The sequence below is a fragment of the Pangasianodon hypophthalmus genome, chromosome 25 (genome assembly GCF_027358585.1).
Source record: "Pangasianodon hypophthalmus isolate fPanHyp1 chromosome 25, fPanHyp1.pri, whole genome shotgun sequence".
Taxonomy (NCBI): Eukaryota; Metazoa; Chordata; class Actinopteri; order Siluriformes; family Pangasiidae; genus Pangasianodon; species Pangasianodon hypophthalmus.
In genome coordinates this window covers 13044310-13058140 of record NC_069734.1, presented here as the reverse complement: position 1 = coordinate 13058140, position 13831 = coordinate 13044310, and the positions used below count along the sequence as shown (strand labels likewise).

General features: G+C 40.1%; 1 protein-coding gene across 1 annotated transcript in view; it reads right to left on the bottom strand.

Annotated features, from left to right (window-relative positions):
* Positions 1-13831, bottom strand: part of creb3l1 (cAMP responsive element binding protein 3-like 1) — a 36780-nt gene that overhangs the window by 860 nt on the left and 22089 nt on the right. The window contains exons 4-12 of the mRNA XM_026946671.3: positions 11452-11536; positions 9792-10033; positions 8430-8579; positions 8207-8265; positions 7149-7217; positions 3570-3669; positions 2412-2565; positions 1214-1445; positions 1-755 (exon numbers count right to left, since the gene is read on the bottom strand). The exon at positions 1-755 is cut by the window's left edge and continues 860 nt beyond it. Coding sequence (XP_026802472.2) covers positions 719-755; positions 1214-1445; positions 2412-2565; positions 3570-3669; positions 7149-7217; positions 8207-8265; positions 8430-8579; positions 9792-10033; positions 11452-11536 — 1128 coding nt within the window. The 3' untranslated portion in view covers positions 1-718. The remainder of the gene's footprint in view (positions 756-1213; positions 1446-2411; positions 2566-3569; positions 3670-7148; positions 7218-8206; positions 8266-8429; positions 8580-9791; positions 10034-11451; positions 11537-13831) is intronic.

The window sequence follows — 13831 nt, the reverse complement described above, 5'->3', positions numbered from 1 at the left end:
GCCAGAAGTATTAAACAGGACACGGTCCACAGGCAAAATATTCAGTTTCAAAATCAAAATGTAGATGTTAAAACAAAGCAAAGTAATTCCGTCTGCTTTTCGAGAAAGAGTCACGCTTCTGTTTAGATTCATGCTTTCGATTCGAGTGGGAGATATTTAGAAGAGCTGAAAATGTCTGCTGGTCAGCTGGAGCCTTAGCCACACCCAGTCAAGGAAGTTGCCCCGCATGAAACACAGCATAACAGCTGGACCGAGATCTTTCATTTTGTTTAACACTTCTGGCACATGAAATGAACTCTGTTGTGATAGTGAAAAAGAAATGAATGATCAGAACACCAGGCACCTGTTATTACACCAGTACTGGAATGTTTTTTTTTTTCTTTAGAAAAGGGAACAGAGACATCTTAGGAGGAAGAATACCAATTCGGTGTGATTTTAGAGAGAATGTTTTTTTCACTCGCTCACTCGCTCCCTCCCTCCCTCAGTCACTCCGGATCACTTTTCCATTCCCTCTTCTCCTCTCTTCTCCTTCTTCTCTGTCTTCTTTTTGCACAGTGGTGTGTTCAGGCCGTGTGTCTGAGAGTGGTGAATAACGTCTTGGGTTTATAGGGTGAAAGAGTGGTAACACTAGGGAACGCCACTGGGAGTAGGGCCTGGATGACGTGGGGTCGAAGGTCAGCGGAGGCCTGCGTGATGTAGGCAGCTCCGCTCAGAGGGGTTAGAAATATTCAGCCCCTCCATCAGGATCATGCTCTCTTTAAAAAAAAAAAAAAAAAAAAAAAAAAAAAAAAAAAAAAAAAAAAAAAAAAAAAAAAAGAAAGATGTATATCAGATATATTACATATTCCACTGCATGTAGATATGATGCAACAATTTTACATTTTTACTTGAATTAGAACTAAACTTAAATTATTTATGAAAATTTGCTAATGCCATGTAACTTCCTGTTATATAATTATTTACAAAAAGGAAGAACAGTTGAGTAAAACTGATTTTTTTTTTTTTGTATTCACTATTGTATGAGTTTTGTAACATTTATGCAAGCTGACTTTTGTAGTACCTAAGTGAGTCATAAACAACAATATATTTGCATATTTATTACTATGTTACTACATTGACTACTGTACTCACTATACTCAGGGCCTGTGGTGTGCGTGTGTGCGTGTGTGTGTGTGTGTGTGTGTATGTGTGTATGTGTGTATGTTCTGCTCACCGTGTATGGTAGTGTTGTTCTCGGTGGAGGAGGGGGGTGCCACTGCTGTTCTTGTTGGACTGCGCTGGGTTCAGGTACGTGCTGATGTGAGTGTGAGTCTGCTTGTGGGTCTCTTTCAGGTCCTGTGTGTATTGGTGTGGTGCCCCCTCCCCCCTCTTTACACTCAGCATGCTCCTGTGGCCGTTCTCCAGCGGGGAACCCTCCTCATAGAAGAGCAGGCTGCGGGAGCGGACTGCAAACACACACAGAATAATAGCACAGCTATTACAAGCTCTTGTGTTAGAACTACAATGTGTATAACTTGCTAGTGTGTCTTCTTCTTAACAACAACAACAACAACAACAACAACAATGTTACTTTGTCTTGTTTTTGTTATTTATTTATTTCATATTAGTGTTGCTGATGCTGTTAGACAAATAGTCTTCAAAAATATAGCTGCATGGTTTATGCTGACACATTATGCATTAATGCATTATTATTAAGTGTGTGTGTGTGTGTGTGTGTGTTTAATAAGAACTACAATGCATTGACTCAGGCCTGAGCTGATCTTCGGTTACTATGGCAACACAGCCAGCCTTCCTCAAAATGGAGGAGGCTTTTGAATAGCGGAGAGATGATGTTCAGAAGCAAGTGTTCAAGTGTGTGTGTGTGTGTGTGTGTGTGTGTGTGTGTGTGTGCGCGTGTGCGTGCATGTGTAACTGATGAGAGAGAAGGCTGGTGAGGGTTATGATTTGATATCTCAGCATGACACATCCAGCGTTAATCAGCGAGTGAGAATAGAGCCATTCTGCCAGGAAGTCCCAAGATCTCAGTAGTGGGACCATAGAGAGAGACAGAGACAGACAGAGGGAGACAAAGATAGACAGAAACAGACAAAGAAAGATATAGAGACAAAGGGGGACAAAGACAGAGTCAAACAGACAGAGACAAAGAGAGGCAAAGTGAGAGGGAGAGAGATAAAGAGAGAGAGATAGACAAAAATGGACAGAGAGATGCAGAGGGAGAAAAAGACGGCGTGTATCAGGCAGGCAGACAGACAGACAGGCCAAGAGACAGACAGACAGACAGACAGACAGACAGAGACAAAGTAGTTGGTACTGTGTTAGACAGTTGAATGTGTTGTATGTAATGTGCTGTGAGGTGACAGTGAAAAGCACTGCATTATGTCAGTAATCTAACATCCTGAGGGGACACGTACCCTGGCTGGTGGTGTAGAGGTGAGTCGCGGGAAGCGGGCCGGACTTCACCGTGTGTGATGGTGTGGATGAGGAGGAGGAAGAAGAGTAGAGTGAGAGCTCAGGCAGGCAGGGAGCCAGCGAGCCCAAAACCAGCACAAAACACAGCGCCACCACCTGGCCGAGAGGAGGAACCACACACACGGTGAGAGCGCCGCTCCGCCGCAACCAGCTAATCTAGAGTCAGTGTGACACTCACTCGCTCACTTAAGCACACTCTCACTGTTTACACCACTTTAATAGGCCATTTTACTGATTTCTACACATTTTTCTTCCAGTTCAGTCTACGATAGCTGTGTGGGAAGGCAAACAGCGTATCTTTTTAAACTGCTGCTCCTGAAACATCACAAGAACATCACTAATGAACATGATTGGCTAGTGTCGCTCCAATCAAAAGAGAGGACACTGATCCATCATACCCACACAGAGAGCAGGGCCAATTACGCTCTCTAGAACCTCAGGCCACGAATAGCTGTGGCATCATCATAATGTGTGTAGTGTAAGAAAGTGAGTGTGCTGAAAGCTCCATGGAGTAAACGTGACTCTAGATCAGCCCATCTCTTTACAGTACATACACACACCACAACGTGCTAGCACGCTAATTACAAAGCTGTGACTTAGTCTCTGAGCCCTTTAGGGTTTTTAATTTGTTTTTGTGTAAAATACTAATCACAGAATTTTATACAGTATTAACATTCAAGAGTAATATAATTATAAGAGATTAATAATTATATGAATTAGGGAGATTAATTACAGGCCTTATGCTTACACTTGAGTAATTATACTTGTGTGTGAAAGAACCAGAGAGAGAAAGAGAGAGAAGTAGGATTTGCCTCTGTGCATGCAAATTTTGAATGGGGGGAATAAAATAAAAATAATTAGCTAGCTAGATAGATAGATAGACAGAGATTGAGGTATTACATGCAATAAAGGGTGAATAATTTTCTTTAAAACTGATGACGGTGGGTGTGTTCCTGTTTCTCCGTAACTGTTTGGTTGATGTTTGTTGCTACTTTCACAGGATATTCCGTTATACACACATAATGTCACTTTTGCTTCCCACTTTATGAAAACATGCCTACCATCTTTAGGAGAGTGAAAAAGAGTGAGAGAGAGCGTACCATGAGACAGGTCCCGGTCTGTGTGGAGGCCATCTTACAGGACCGAGGCACTTTGCCACTGACGAGAGCCTGAAGCTTCTGTAACTGCTGCAGCAAAGACCTGCAGAAAGAAAAACAGGATGTTAAGAGCGTTGTTTTGCATGTCTGTGAGTGTGTCCATCTGTCTTCAGTAAAGTTAGGTTTCCATTTATCCTAATTTCATCCCATTCTAGTAGGAGCTGGTAGAAAACACACAGCAATTCACCTAGTAATGAAGGGTCAAGAAACTTTCTCTTTCTTCCTACTCCATAACACATATTTCTGTGTGAAAAGTGCAGTACTTCATCTGTACTCTTTATCTTCATTTTTCTTCTCCCACTAACAGTCCATTCACCAATACGGAGTCCATGTCATTTTCACAAGAGGCCAAATGATTTCTGTGTAGACAGTATTCCAGCGCTCTCTGGTGTACAAGCTCCACAACTACAACTACAGAGGAACGTTAGGTGAGCTTGCTTCAGAAGTGTGTGACTCTGCTCAGATTCTGTTCAAAAATCAATCAAACTAAAACGAACTCCTGTAAAACACCATCTGTCCTTCTCTCTTTTTCTTCAGTAGGAACTGAGGCTATGAGATTTCTTTCTTTTTTCATTATAGGGAGGTTTTCCTTCCACTTCGTGCTCATTAGACTGTGTCATTCTAGACTGTGGCTAAAGTCTATAGTCTAGGAATAACACTGAGCCGAAAAGAATTTGTGTCTGTTTCCATTTAAAGCCCATCACTCTCTCAGTCTCTCACTAAAACCCTGAAACCAACTGTATCTTCTCTCAAAACAAGTTCAGTGGCCAAGACATATTCTTCTCCCCTCTTTCTGCTGTGTGTGTGTGTGCGCGTGTGTGTGGTTGTACTGGGTTTTTGTTTTTACTGTTCTAAATCTAACTAATGGCCTGTTACATAAAATATCTCTAATTTGTTTGTTTTGGCCATAAAATACCCACTTGATCCAAATCAGATGTTTATAAGACCTGTATTTGGACAGCGAAGTATCTGAGAATTCAATTCTGACCTGCCAACATAAAACAGGAATATTTATCTAATTATTCAATCATTTTTATGTAAAGTAGTTATTCTGTTATTTATTTCTGAATTTATTCAATTATTTATTAATGCTGCATAGCACAAATATTTTTATGTTTGCACATCTCTGCATTTATGAGATATATAACTATTAAATGTCACACTGTTTCTGCTGTAGCCATTTGAGCAAGGACTAGAGGTTTTTTTTTTCACACAGACCGCACATATACATATATAAATATACAAATGTTTATCATATATATGTATTTAATAACTCAGTTTTGGTATGTTATATGGTTATGCTGTATAAAATGAGTAAGTTTACATTATGTTTGTGTTAGGAGGCATTGTTCGTAGGTTGAACGCCAATGCGTAATAGGATGGACAGAAATTTGCGAGGGACACTGGTTAAGTGGGATAAGTCTTCGCTACACTTAACTTCACACATTTAATGTATTTGATGTACTTATTTTCATTGATGGAGTGATTTCAGACTTTATGTTATGCATATAGAGCTAGATTGATGTCCTCTGCAGTACCACCGCAGCCCACTGGGGGGCCGAGGCTGCCCTGAACACAATTCTACACACTTCATCAGAAACTCTCAAACTGGTCTATCAATCAATTCCTCTAAATAATATTTAATTTTAATACAACAATCCATAAGTATATTAACACATTAGTCTAGAGTTTACACTGAGTTGTGCAAAAAAATTCAACATCCAGTGAGTGATAGTTCTGTGGGCAGAAACGGCTTGTTGACTGGTTTGAGCTGACAGAAAACTATACAGTAACTCAAATAATCACTCTTTACAAGCGTGGTGAGCAGAAAAGCATCTCAGAATGCACAAAACATTAAGCCTTGAGATGAATGTGCTACAACAGCAGAAGAACAGGAATCTGAGTCTACAGTGGGCACAAGCTCACCAAAACTGGACAGCTGAAGACTGGAAAAAGTCTAGGCGCCATACTTTGTCCTTAATTTATTCTTTCCTTCGCCCATTCCAGTCCCCCCCTCATTCTCTCAGGCACTCCTTCACTCTCGCTCCTCAAGTGATCGCTTTTAACATTTTTATTTGCACATCCTAAACGCAGTTTGTGCCCAAGTCTCAGTCTTGCTTCAGTGGATAATGTCACCTGGATGCTGTAATCATAAAGACTGTCCTGTGCTCATCCAAAGACACAGTTAGCTCATACTGAACATCTGTTTAACACGCTCAGTACTGTTTAACGCTTTACTCTTCTACACCTGTGTACTGTAGTGATTTATAATCCCGCCATCCCATGTGACCCAGAAGAGGAGACGACACTTCTGAGTCTGGTTCCTCTCAAGGTTTGGTCTTTATGTCATCTCAGGAAGGTTTTGGTTTCCACTGTCGCCTCTGGCTTGCTCATTAGAGAAATAAATCTATATCCATGTTTCTGTCAAGGTGCTTTGTCTATGAGTAAAAGTGCTTTACAAATAAAACTGAATTGAATTGAATTACACATTATTAATCAGTTTTTAATTTATCTTAATGATTTATGTTATTTATCCAGAACTCTGTAAGTCACTTAAAATGAAACACTTTACACATCAGAGCCAGTGAGGAGCTATGACTGCAGAGTTCAAGCTCACTGAGGTGAACAGAAGAACTCATAAACGTTAATTCTGGGTGTGAAGGAACACTCCTTCACTCTCTCCTTTGTTCACTTCCTCTCACTCCCTAACCCTTTCCATCACTCACTTCTTTACTCTCTTCCTCTCACTCATACACAGAGCAGATCTCCCACGCCAAGCGTCCCATCCAAACAGGATCACAGATCTGAATCAGATTTGGATCTTGGTAGCTCCATGTGATCCAGGGACTCCAGAGAAGTGGAAGTGTGTGTGTTGGTGTGTGTGTGTGTGTGTCTATGTGCGTGTCTATGTGTGTGTGTCTGTGTGTGTGTGTGTGTGCGTGCGTGCGTGTGTGTGAGGTTATATGTAAGTAACAAGTGCGCAAAATGAAAGAACTTCTGAAAATCAGTGTACAAAGGATGAATAAAAACCTTCTGTCACAAAATGACATGGGTCAGGGGAGCTTCCAGAGCGTCCAGGAATAACAAATCTCCTCAGGTCTTACATCAAGAACACAATTAATGGTCTGTGATCCAAGCCACCCACACAGTTACACACACACACACACACACACACACACACACAATAGCTCTGAAACCCCCTACTGGTGCAGTTTCAACTTCGGTAGCTGAGTCAGAAAGATCTGTACTTGTGCAAAGCAGCCCGAGCCAACATACACTCTTTCTCATATTCTCTCTCTCTCTCTCTCTCACACACACACACACACATGCTCACCCACACACAATTTATCCTATAATGAGCAGTAAGCAGGCACCATGCTGTGTGTGGCAGTAGGACTGAACTGTTATAATAGCAGAATGGTGCCGTATCACTTACCATAATTAAGCATATGCTAAAATACACAAATTACACACACACTCACACAAACGCATGCACACACACCCTCACTGCTCCTGTCTCACCTGTTTGCACTTTCGAGTGTCTCCACCTTCTTCCACAGTTCATTGTTCTCGGAAGTGTAGTTCTCCACCCTGCATGCGCACGCACACACACACGCACACACACGCACACACAAACACATGTTAAACCCTGATTACACAAATGCACACTGCACACATCCTACTGCATCCTTTAATCACACTACATCTTAACATTTGCTTTATACATCACAGTCAACATATTTAGCTGCTGAAACAGCACACAGAAATTATTTTCAATTTAACATTTATACAGTTTGCTTTTTTAAAAATTTGTTCTACTTTCTTTGGAACAGAAAGAAAAGAGTAAAATGAAAGTGTGTGTGTGTGTGTGTGTGTGTGTGTGCGCGCGTGTACGTGTATGTGTGTGTGTTCAGTGTGAATCCTGTCTCTCCAGTGTACTCTTTAAACCATGAGAGCCTAAAAAGCAGCATGGGTTAGAATGACTCACGCACACACACACACACACACGCAAAAATACACTGACCGAGACATTTATGGACCACTGCCACTGGCCTTAATATAGGAACAATCACCCAAAAATTACACATATGGAGCAGGAGATGTGAGAAGTGTGTGTGTGGTACTATCCTTGTGAGGACCTTCCATTGATATAATTATTACTGTAGGTAATTAATGCTGTGCCTACATCTGAACCTAACCACAGTACCCAAAAGGAACTATTTTGGCTCTTTTTTTTTTCTTTCTTTTTTTTTTCAAATAAAAGCTGTACTTTTTATTTAAAATGGCACTTTTGTGAGCAGCCAAATGTCCTCACAACATTGAAACATTCAGATATTCCTATCCTTCTGGGGATATTCGGTCCTCACCGAGATGTGCGTGTGTGTGCGTGTGTGTGTGTGTAGAGAGAGATGGAAAGGACGTGTGCCAGGATGGAAGAAGAATAAGAGGAAGTAAATGGAGATGGATAGAAGACAGATAATGATGAGGAGAAGATGAAAAAGAGAAAAGAGGATGAACTGCAGAATAATGAGAGAGCGAGAGATGGACAGAGTGACAGAAGCAAAGAGCTCAGCTCTTACTTTTTCTCCAGACACTCCACATACTCCTTCTTCTTGCGACGGCTCTCCTGTGCTGAGATCTGAATGAAGCCAGAGAAGCGAATGAGTAAGGACAGAAAGAATGACTCTTAATTAAATGGCTATGTTTCTCTGGTATAAGCCAGAGCTGCTTCCAATCTTCCACTTCAGAACGGTTTAATTGAACATAAATATCATGTGGTCATTTAAAGCCTTGCCAGCGAACCTTGTTTTTGATTTTCCTGCGAACTCGTTTGAGGGCTTTCTCCTCTGTCTTGGTCAGTGGGAGTTTGTTAGGGACGGGGTAACCTTCAGCCATCAGCGTCCGCTTCTCCTCTTCTGTAAGCATCAGTGGACCTGACGTGCCCTGTAACTTCTGTACAGCATAAACACAAGAAAATTAAACAAGCAATTGCATAAAGAATAAAAGCATTGAGAAACAAATAAGCAAATCATACATCAGTAATTTATCAAAAACTATAACTGTGAATTAAAGCAATAAATCAGTAAATAATCAAAAAATTGTAACTGTGAATTAAAGCAATAAATCAGTAATTTATCGAAAACTGTAACTGTGAATTAAAGCAATAAATCAGTAAATAATCAAAAACTGTAACTGTGAATTAAAGGATCTAGCTGGCTGCTTGCATCCTAACTTGCACGTAAGTGGGATCCACCCTGAACAACTTGCATATTAATCTTTATCATTAACATACAGTGGTGTCCAAAATATATTTAATAACGAAATTCTGAGTTAAATTTTTTAGGATTTCCATAATTGACATATTGGTTTATTATTGCTTTCCTTAAAGGTTTCCTGTATTACCCAAAATACCAATCAGCAACACACTGGTACTGACACCTGAGCCGTCGCTTCATCTCTGCCTAAAGAGAGTGATGCAGCAGGGTTTTAGTCTTTCAGTCTGTCCAGCTCTCTCTTCTTCAACCTTCTCATCTGAACAAAGCTTCACCTTTCTCCTGTAGAAGCCAAATAACTCACTAACTAGAGCTGGGCTGTACAGCTGCATTGGCTTTCGGAACTGTGAGTCAGTCTGAAACCATGTGGAAAGTTTGCTGTCTCCACTGTTTCTACATTTTCATTAATTCGACATTGAACATCACTAGGAAATGGTGAGTGAAAAAAGAAGCTCTTGCTCTTTAGTTTTTAGGAGCTAACAGAGAATCCTGATCATTACCCCATACATTTGAGGGGTATTTTCACTATATGTGTGTGAGATGTTAGCAGTTGTCTGCTGCTCACATCTCACACATATAGTGAAAATACAGCAGCAACCAACAAATCAGCTCCAGAATCACTAATCACATCATAAATATTTCAATATAAACACATTTCAGGGTGGAGGTTTCCTTTAACAGTAGCCAAAACTGTCAAAATATATATATATATATATATATATATATATATATATATATATATATATAGTTTATTTAACACTACTAACACAGGGCTTTGAATGTGTTTTACATTTTTTTTTTCAATTTTTTACACTACAGTGTTTAATTGTGGAATAAGTGTGTAACTGCAGTTATGAAGTGATGCGTGCACAGTTCTGCATCTCTATCTTACATGTGGAGCAGTGAGCAGTGGAGAGGATGAGATGGCTGTGGAGGAGCGAGCTGGATGGCGGGCGGGGCTGGAGGGTGCTAGCGAATGAGGACTCTGTAGGCGGGCGGGGCTCGAGGGCGCCAGCGAATGAGGACTCTGCATGCGGGCTGGGCTGGATGGAGGCAGCGAATGAGGACTCTGAGATCCGTCGCTGTCGCTACCGTGGCTGCTGGGAGGAGTCGGTGGGAGCTGCAGGTGCTCCTCTGAAGGAAAACATTACTCTGTTACGACTGATAATAATAATAATAATAATAATAATAATAATAACAACATGCTGAAAATGGGTTTCATACTAAGCAGTTTGGCATCCTACAGTAGTGTATGTTCATGTAGCCACAGGCCCCAGCTGGCTGAGACAGGTCCATTCTGAGCTCACTATACTGGATTCAGCTGAATGACTTCAGCTACTGGAAATTTAGACCTCATAGCATGGACAAATACACAGTGCTGATCATAAGCCATTCTCTGGCTAGTAAATTAGGAGACCTTATTAGGACTAGGATTAGGAGTCTGTGAGGTGGTTTTTTTGTGCGTTAAAGTTTGTGTGAATCCTTCTATTCACTATAAATGCTCAATACATAGCATAAATATATAGTAGCATATATAGTACTCTATAGCATATATAGCATAGCATATATAGTACTCTATGAGCACAATAATATCCAGCCACAGAAAGAGTGACTCCAAGTGCCTGATGACACTACTTAGATATAATATAGCACTTTTAGGACATATCATTACATATATACATATATACATATATATATACATACATATATATATATATATATATAATTTTAAAAATTTAAAGAAATGATGACATACATGATGCTATGCAGAGCACTTTCCATACATATAGTGACAGAAGGGTGATAAAGCCAAAAGGTTTCACATTTTGAGACTAACATCAGGTGATTAAATGTGAAACATGAGACCATGAGAAAACATGAGAAAGATTTGAATGTGGATTTGTTTGTCTTGTGATAAACATTAGGAAAATGTAAATAGTATTTGAAGAATAGCGTGTTTAATGGAACGAAGTGTACCATATCATATCTAGTACCCCTGACCTGAACATTCTGCTCAGGAAACACACACACACATGCACGCACACACACACACACAGAAAGTACCGCTTAGGAATTGAAATAAACTGTCAGCCTCAATGAGCCATTCACCATAAGCTGAAAGGTGTGAGATGGAGGGATTTTGGAAGTAGTCACTATGTACTCAGCACATTTAATCTCTGAGGCCTTCACACACCCCAGGAAGAGTTTATTTATAACCCCAAAGCAGGGCAAATGGAGAGGTGTTTATGTAAACCTGAAGCAACTGATAAATAAAAGAAGCACGACCATTAGAACCGCAACTTAAAGTTATTTACTCACAAAGATACACAGTGCTGCAGTCTAAAAACTGGTTGTGTGTGTGTGTGTGTGATTGTGCACTTGGATGGTTACGTGAAGCATTAACATTAGAAACAATAATATAATAAGGTGTTAATATAATGCTGTGGATGTTAGCTAGTACACAGAGTTTGCGGTAAAAGCTAATGCCATTGGTTTTACTCAGAATTCAAATGACAGCGTGTGTGTGTGTGTGTGTGAGTGTGTGTAATCACCTGTGGGGACACTGAGGAACTGGTTGACCTCTCTGGGTTCTGCTTTGATAGTAGGTACTGTGTTTGAGTTCTGTTCTCGGCCCACCTGAAACACCCAGCCAATACAAAACAAAATGTTTTCATGTGCATTTATATTTACACAGATTCTGTACACTTACAGCACAGACCACAGTAACCTAAATAACCACTCTTTACAAGCAGGAGTGGAACCCGATGTGGTCTTCTGCTGTTGTAGCCCATCTGCCTCGAGGTTCGAATGTGCACTCTGAGATGCTTTTCTGCTCACCACAACTGTAAAGAGTGGTGTGTGTAAGTGTGTACTGTATGTATATATGCATGTACTGTATGTATGGGAGAACTTTGGATTTTGGTTTAGAAAAGTATAGGCATTTCCATTTCATGAAAGGAACCGGGGGGGAAGGAGAGGGTGTTTATTATTTTATTTTAATTTCTCCAGTTCTCGGTAAGGTCTGTTTTTCCTCTCTCTGCTCTCCAGAAGAGAAATACATGATGCATGGGGTATATTTGATGGTATTTGGTGGCATTTGTTTAAAAGGGCTTAGATGACTCAGACAGTAAACACAGCTGAAGACAGAGACATCCTCTACTCCAGCACAAGCTTATAACATATACTCATAACACATACAGAGAGAGCGCAAGGGGCTTTCTTGCTACGTCTGTAATAAAGACCAGAGTGACCCCTACTCCCTTCTCCCATGATTTGAACTGTGAACACACCCCTTAAAGTAAAAAAGCATGTTCTTTTTCCCCCAGTTTTAAAATTATGTAATGAAAACTTCTTTTATAGCAATAATACTTTTATTACAAAATGTAAAATGATGTAAGATGTGCTTTGATTGACACGAGTGCTGCAGCCACACTTGCCAGAGGACTTTTTTTTTTCCAGAAAGCAGATTTCCTTCCACTGGTCTAAAATTATATAATACACACTCTGAATGACTGTAATTACTGGATGTCATATTATAATGTCATATCATTTAGATTGTACATTCACTTCATAAAACTGTCTTTGTTTTTGTCTATGTCTCTGTCTCTTTTTCTTTCTCTCTTTGTCTCACTGCAGTACTCTCGCCGGACCTGAGTGCATCATTTACTCTAAGCATGACTACTTCAACTGTCTAATAATGTCTTTTCTTAGATTTCAATAAAGTACCACATTAACCACAGCTTCTAACTCAACTTAAAGCTGTGCTTTTGCTGTGGTGATGAGGAAGCCAAGGACGTCAGTGCTCTTAGTCTGTGTTTGTGTATATATTGGCAGACAAACAGCAAACACCTCCAGAGAGACAGATAGTGAGCTTTAAAGAGTGTGTGAGTGGGTGAGGAAAAAATAGCAGACTTTTTTATTTGTCACAGAGGAAAACTTTGGTTTAGGAAATTATAGGCACGTTTCTACCAGAGGAAGCAGGGACCATTTCAGCTCCTGCTCTGTAAGGCCTTTTCTGTGGAAAGGAGCTATTAAGGTGGAGTTTGCAGTACTCAGCTTCACCGATTGCTCAAACACAAGCCATTCGTCTCACCTGCCATTTTTAAAAACCTGTATTTAATTAATATGTGATTGTAAAGACTAACCAGAAACGTGTAGAGATTCTCTTACGTTTTATGTGACAATTATGTTTTTACAAAGCATAACTTATGCTTCATGCACACAGCTGGTTAAAGAAGCTACATTATTTGCTGCATGCTGAAATGTATCACTTCATCATCACTTCTTCAAGTTTACATAATGATAATATGGAGACTTGAACTTGTCCAGAAGTCGTCATGCCTTGAGTTCCAACACAATGTCTGGTCACCTAAATACTCTACATTGGTATGAAATATGGCCTTATACTATTGATTCTGATGGTTATGATGGTTTTGATGACCTCCATCACTTGGGTTTCTCAGCAGAAAGCCCAGCTAACTATGTATGAGTGCCTAGATAATTAGTCACCCCAAAAAAGCTCCTGTAGCAACCAGTGTTAGATATCTATCCAAGCATTTAGCAGTCCCAATATAGCAAAACATTGTTTTCCATCTTTTCCAGTGAAGCTCAGCTTCATTCAGTCATCTCAGGAAATTATATCCAGTGTTGCTGATTTCTAAACCAACAAGTTATTTGATTAAAGCTTAAGGCAGGATTGATCAGTTGCTTTGTCCCAGTGCTGCATAGTGAGGAACTATTTACTAAATGCACATGAATCGCTGTGTGAATTCCCAACCTATGTGGAAGTAATATTCTATAAAAATAACCAATGATCCTCAGGAATGCTGGTGATATTGATAAAACTGTGTGCTAATAAAGCTCACATTGATGCACACACACAGAGAGCCTCAACACAGCCAGAGCCAATAAGGCTCTACAACTGGAGCAGCT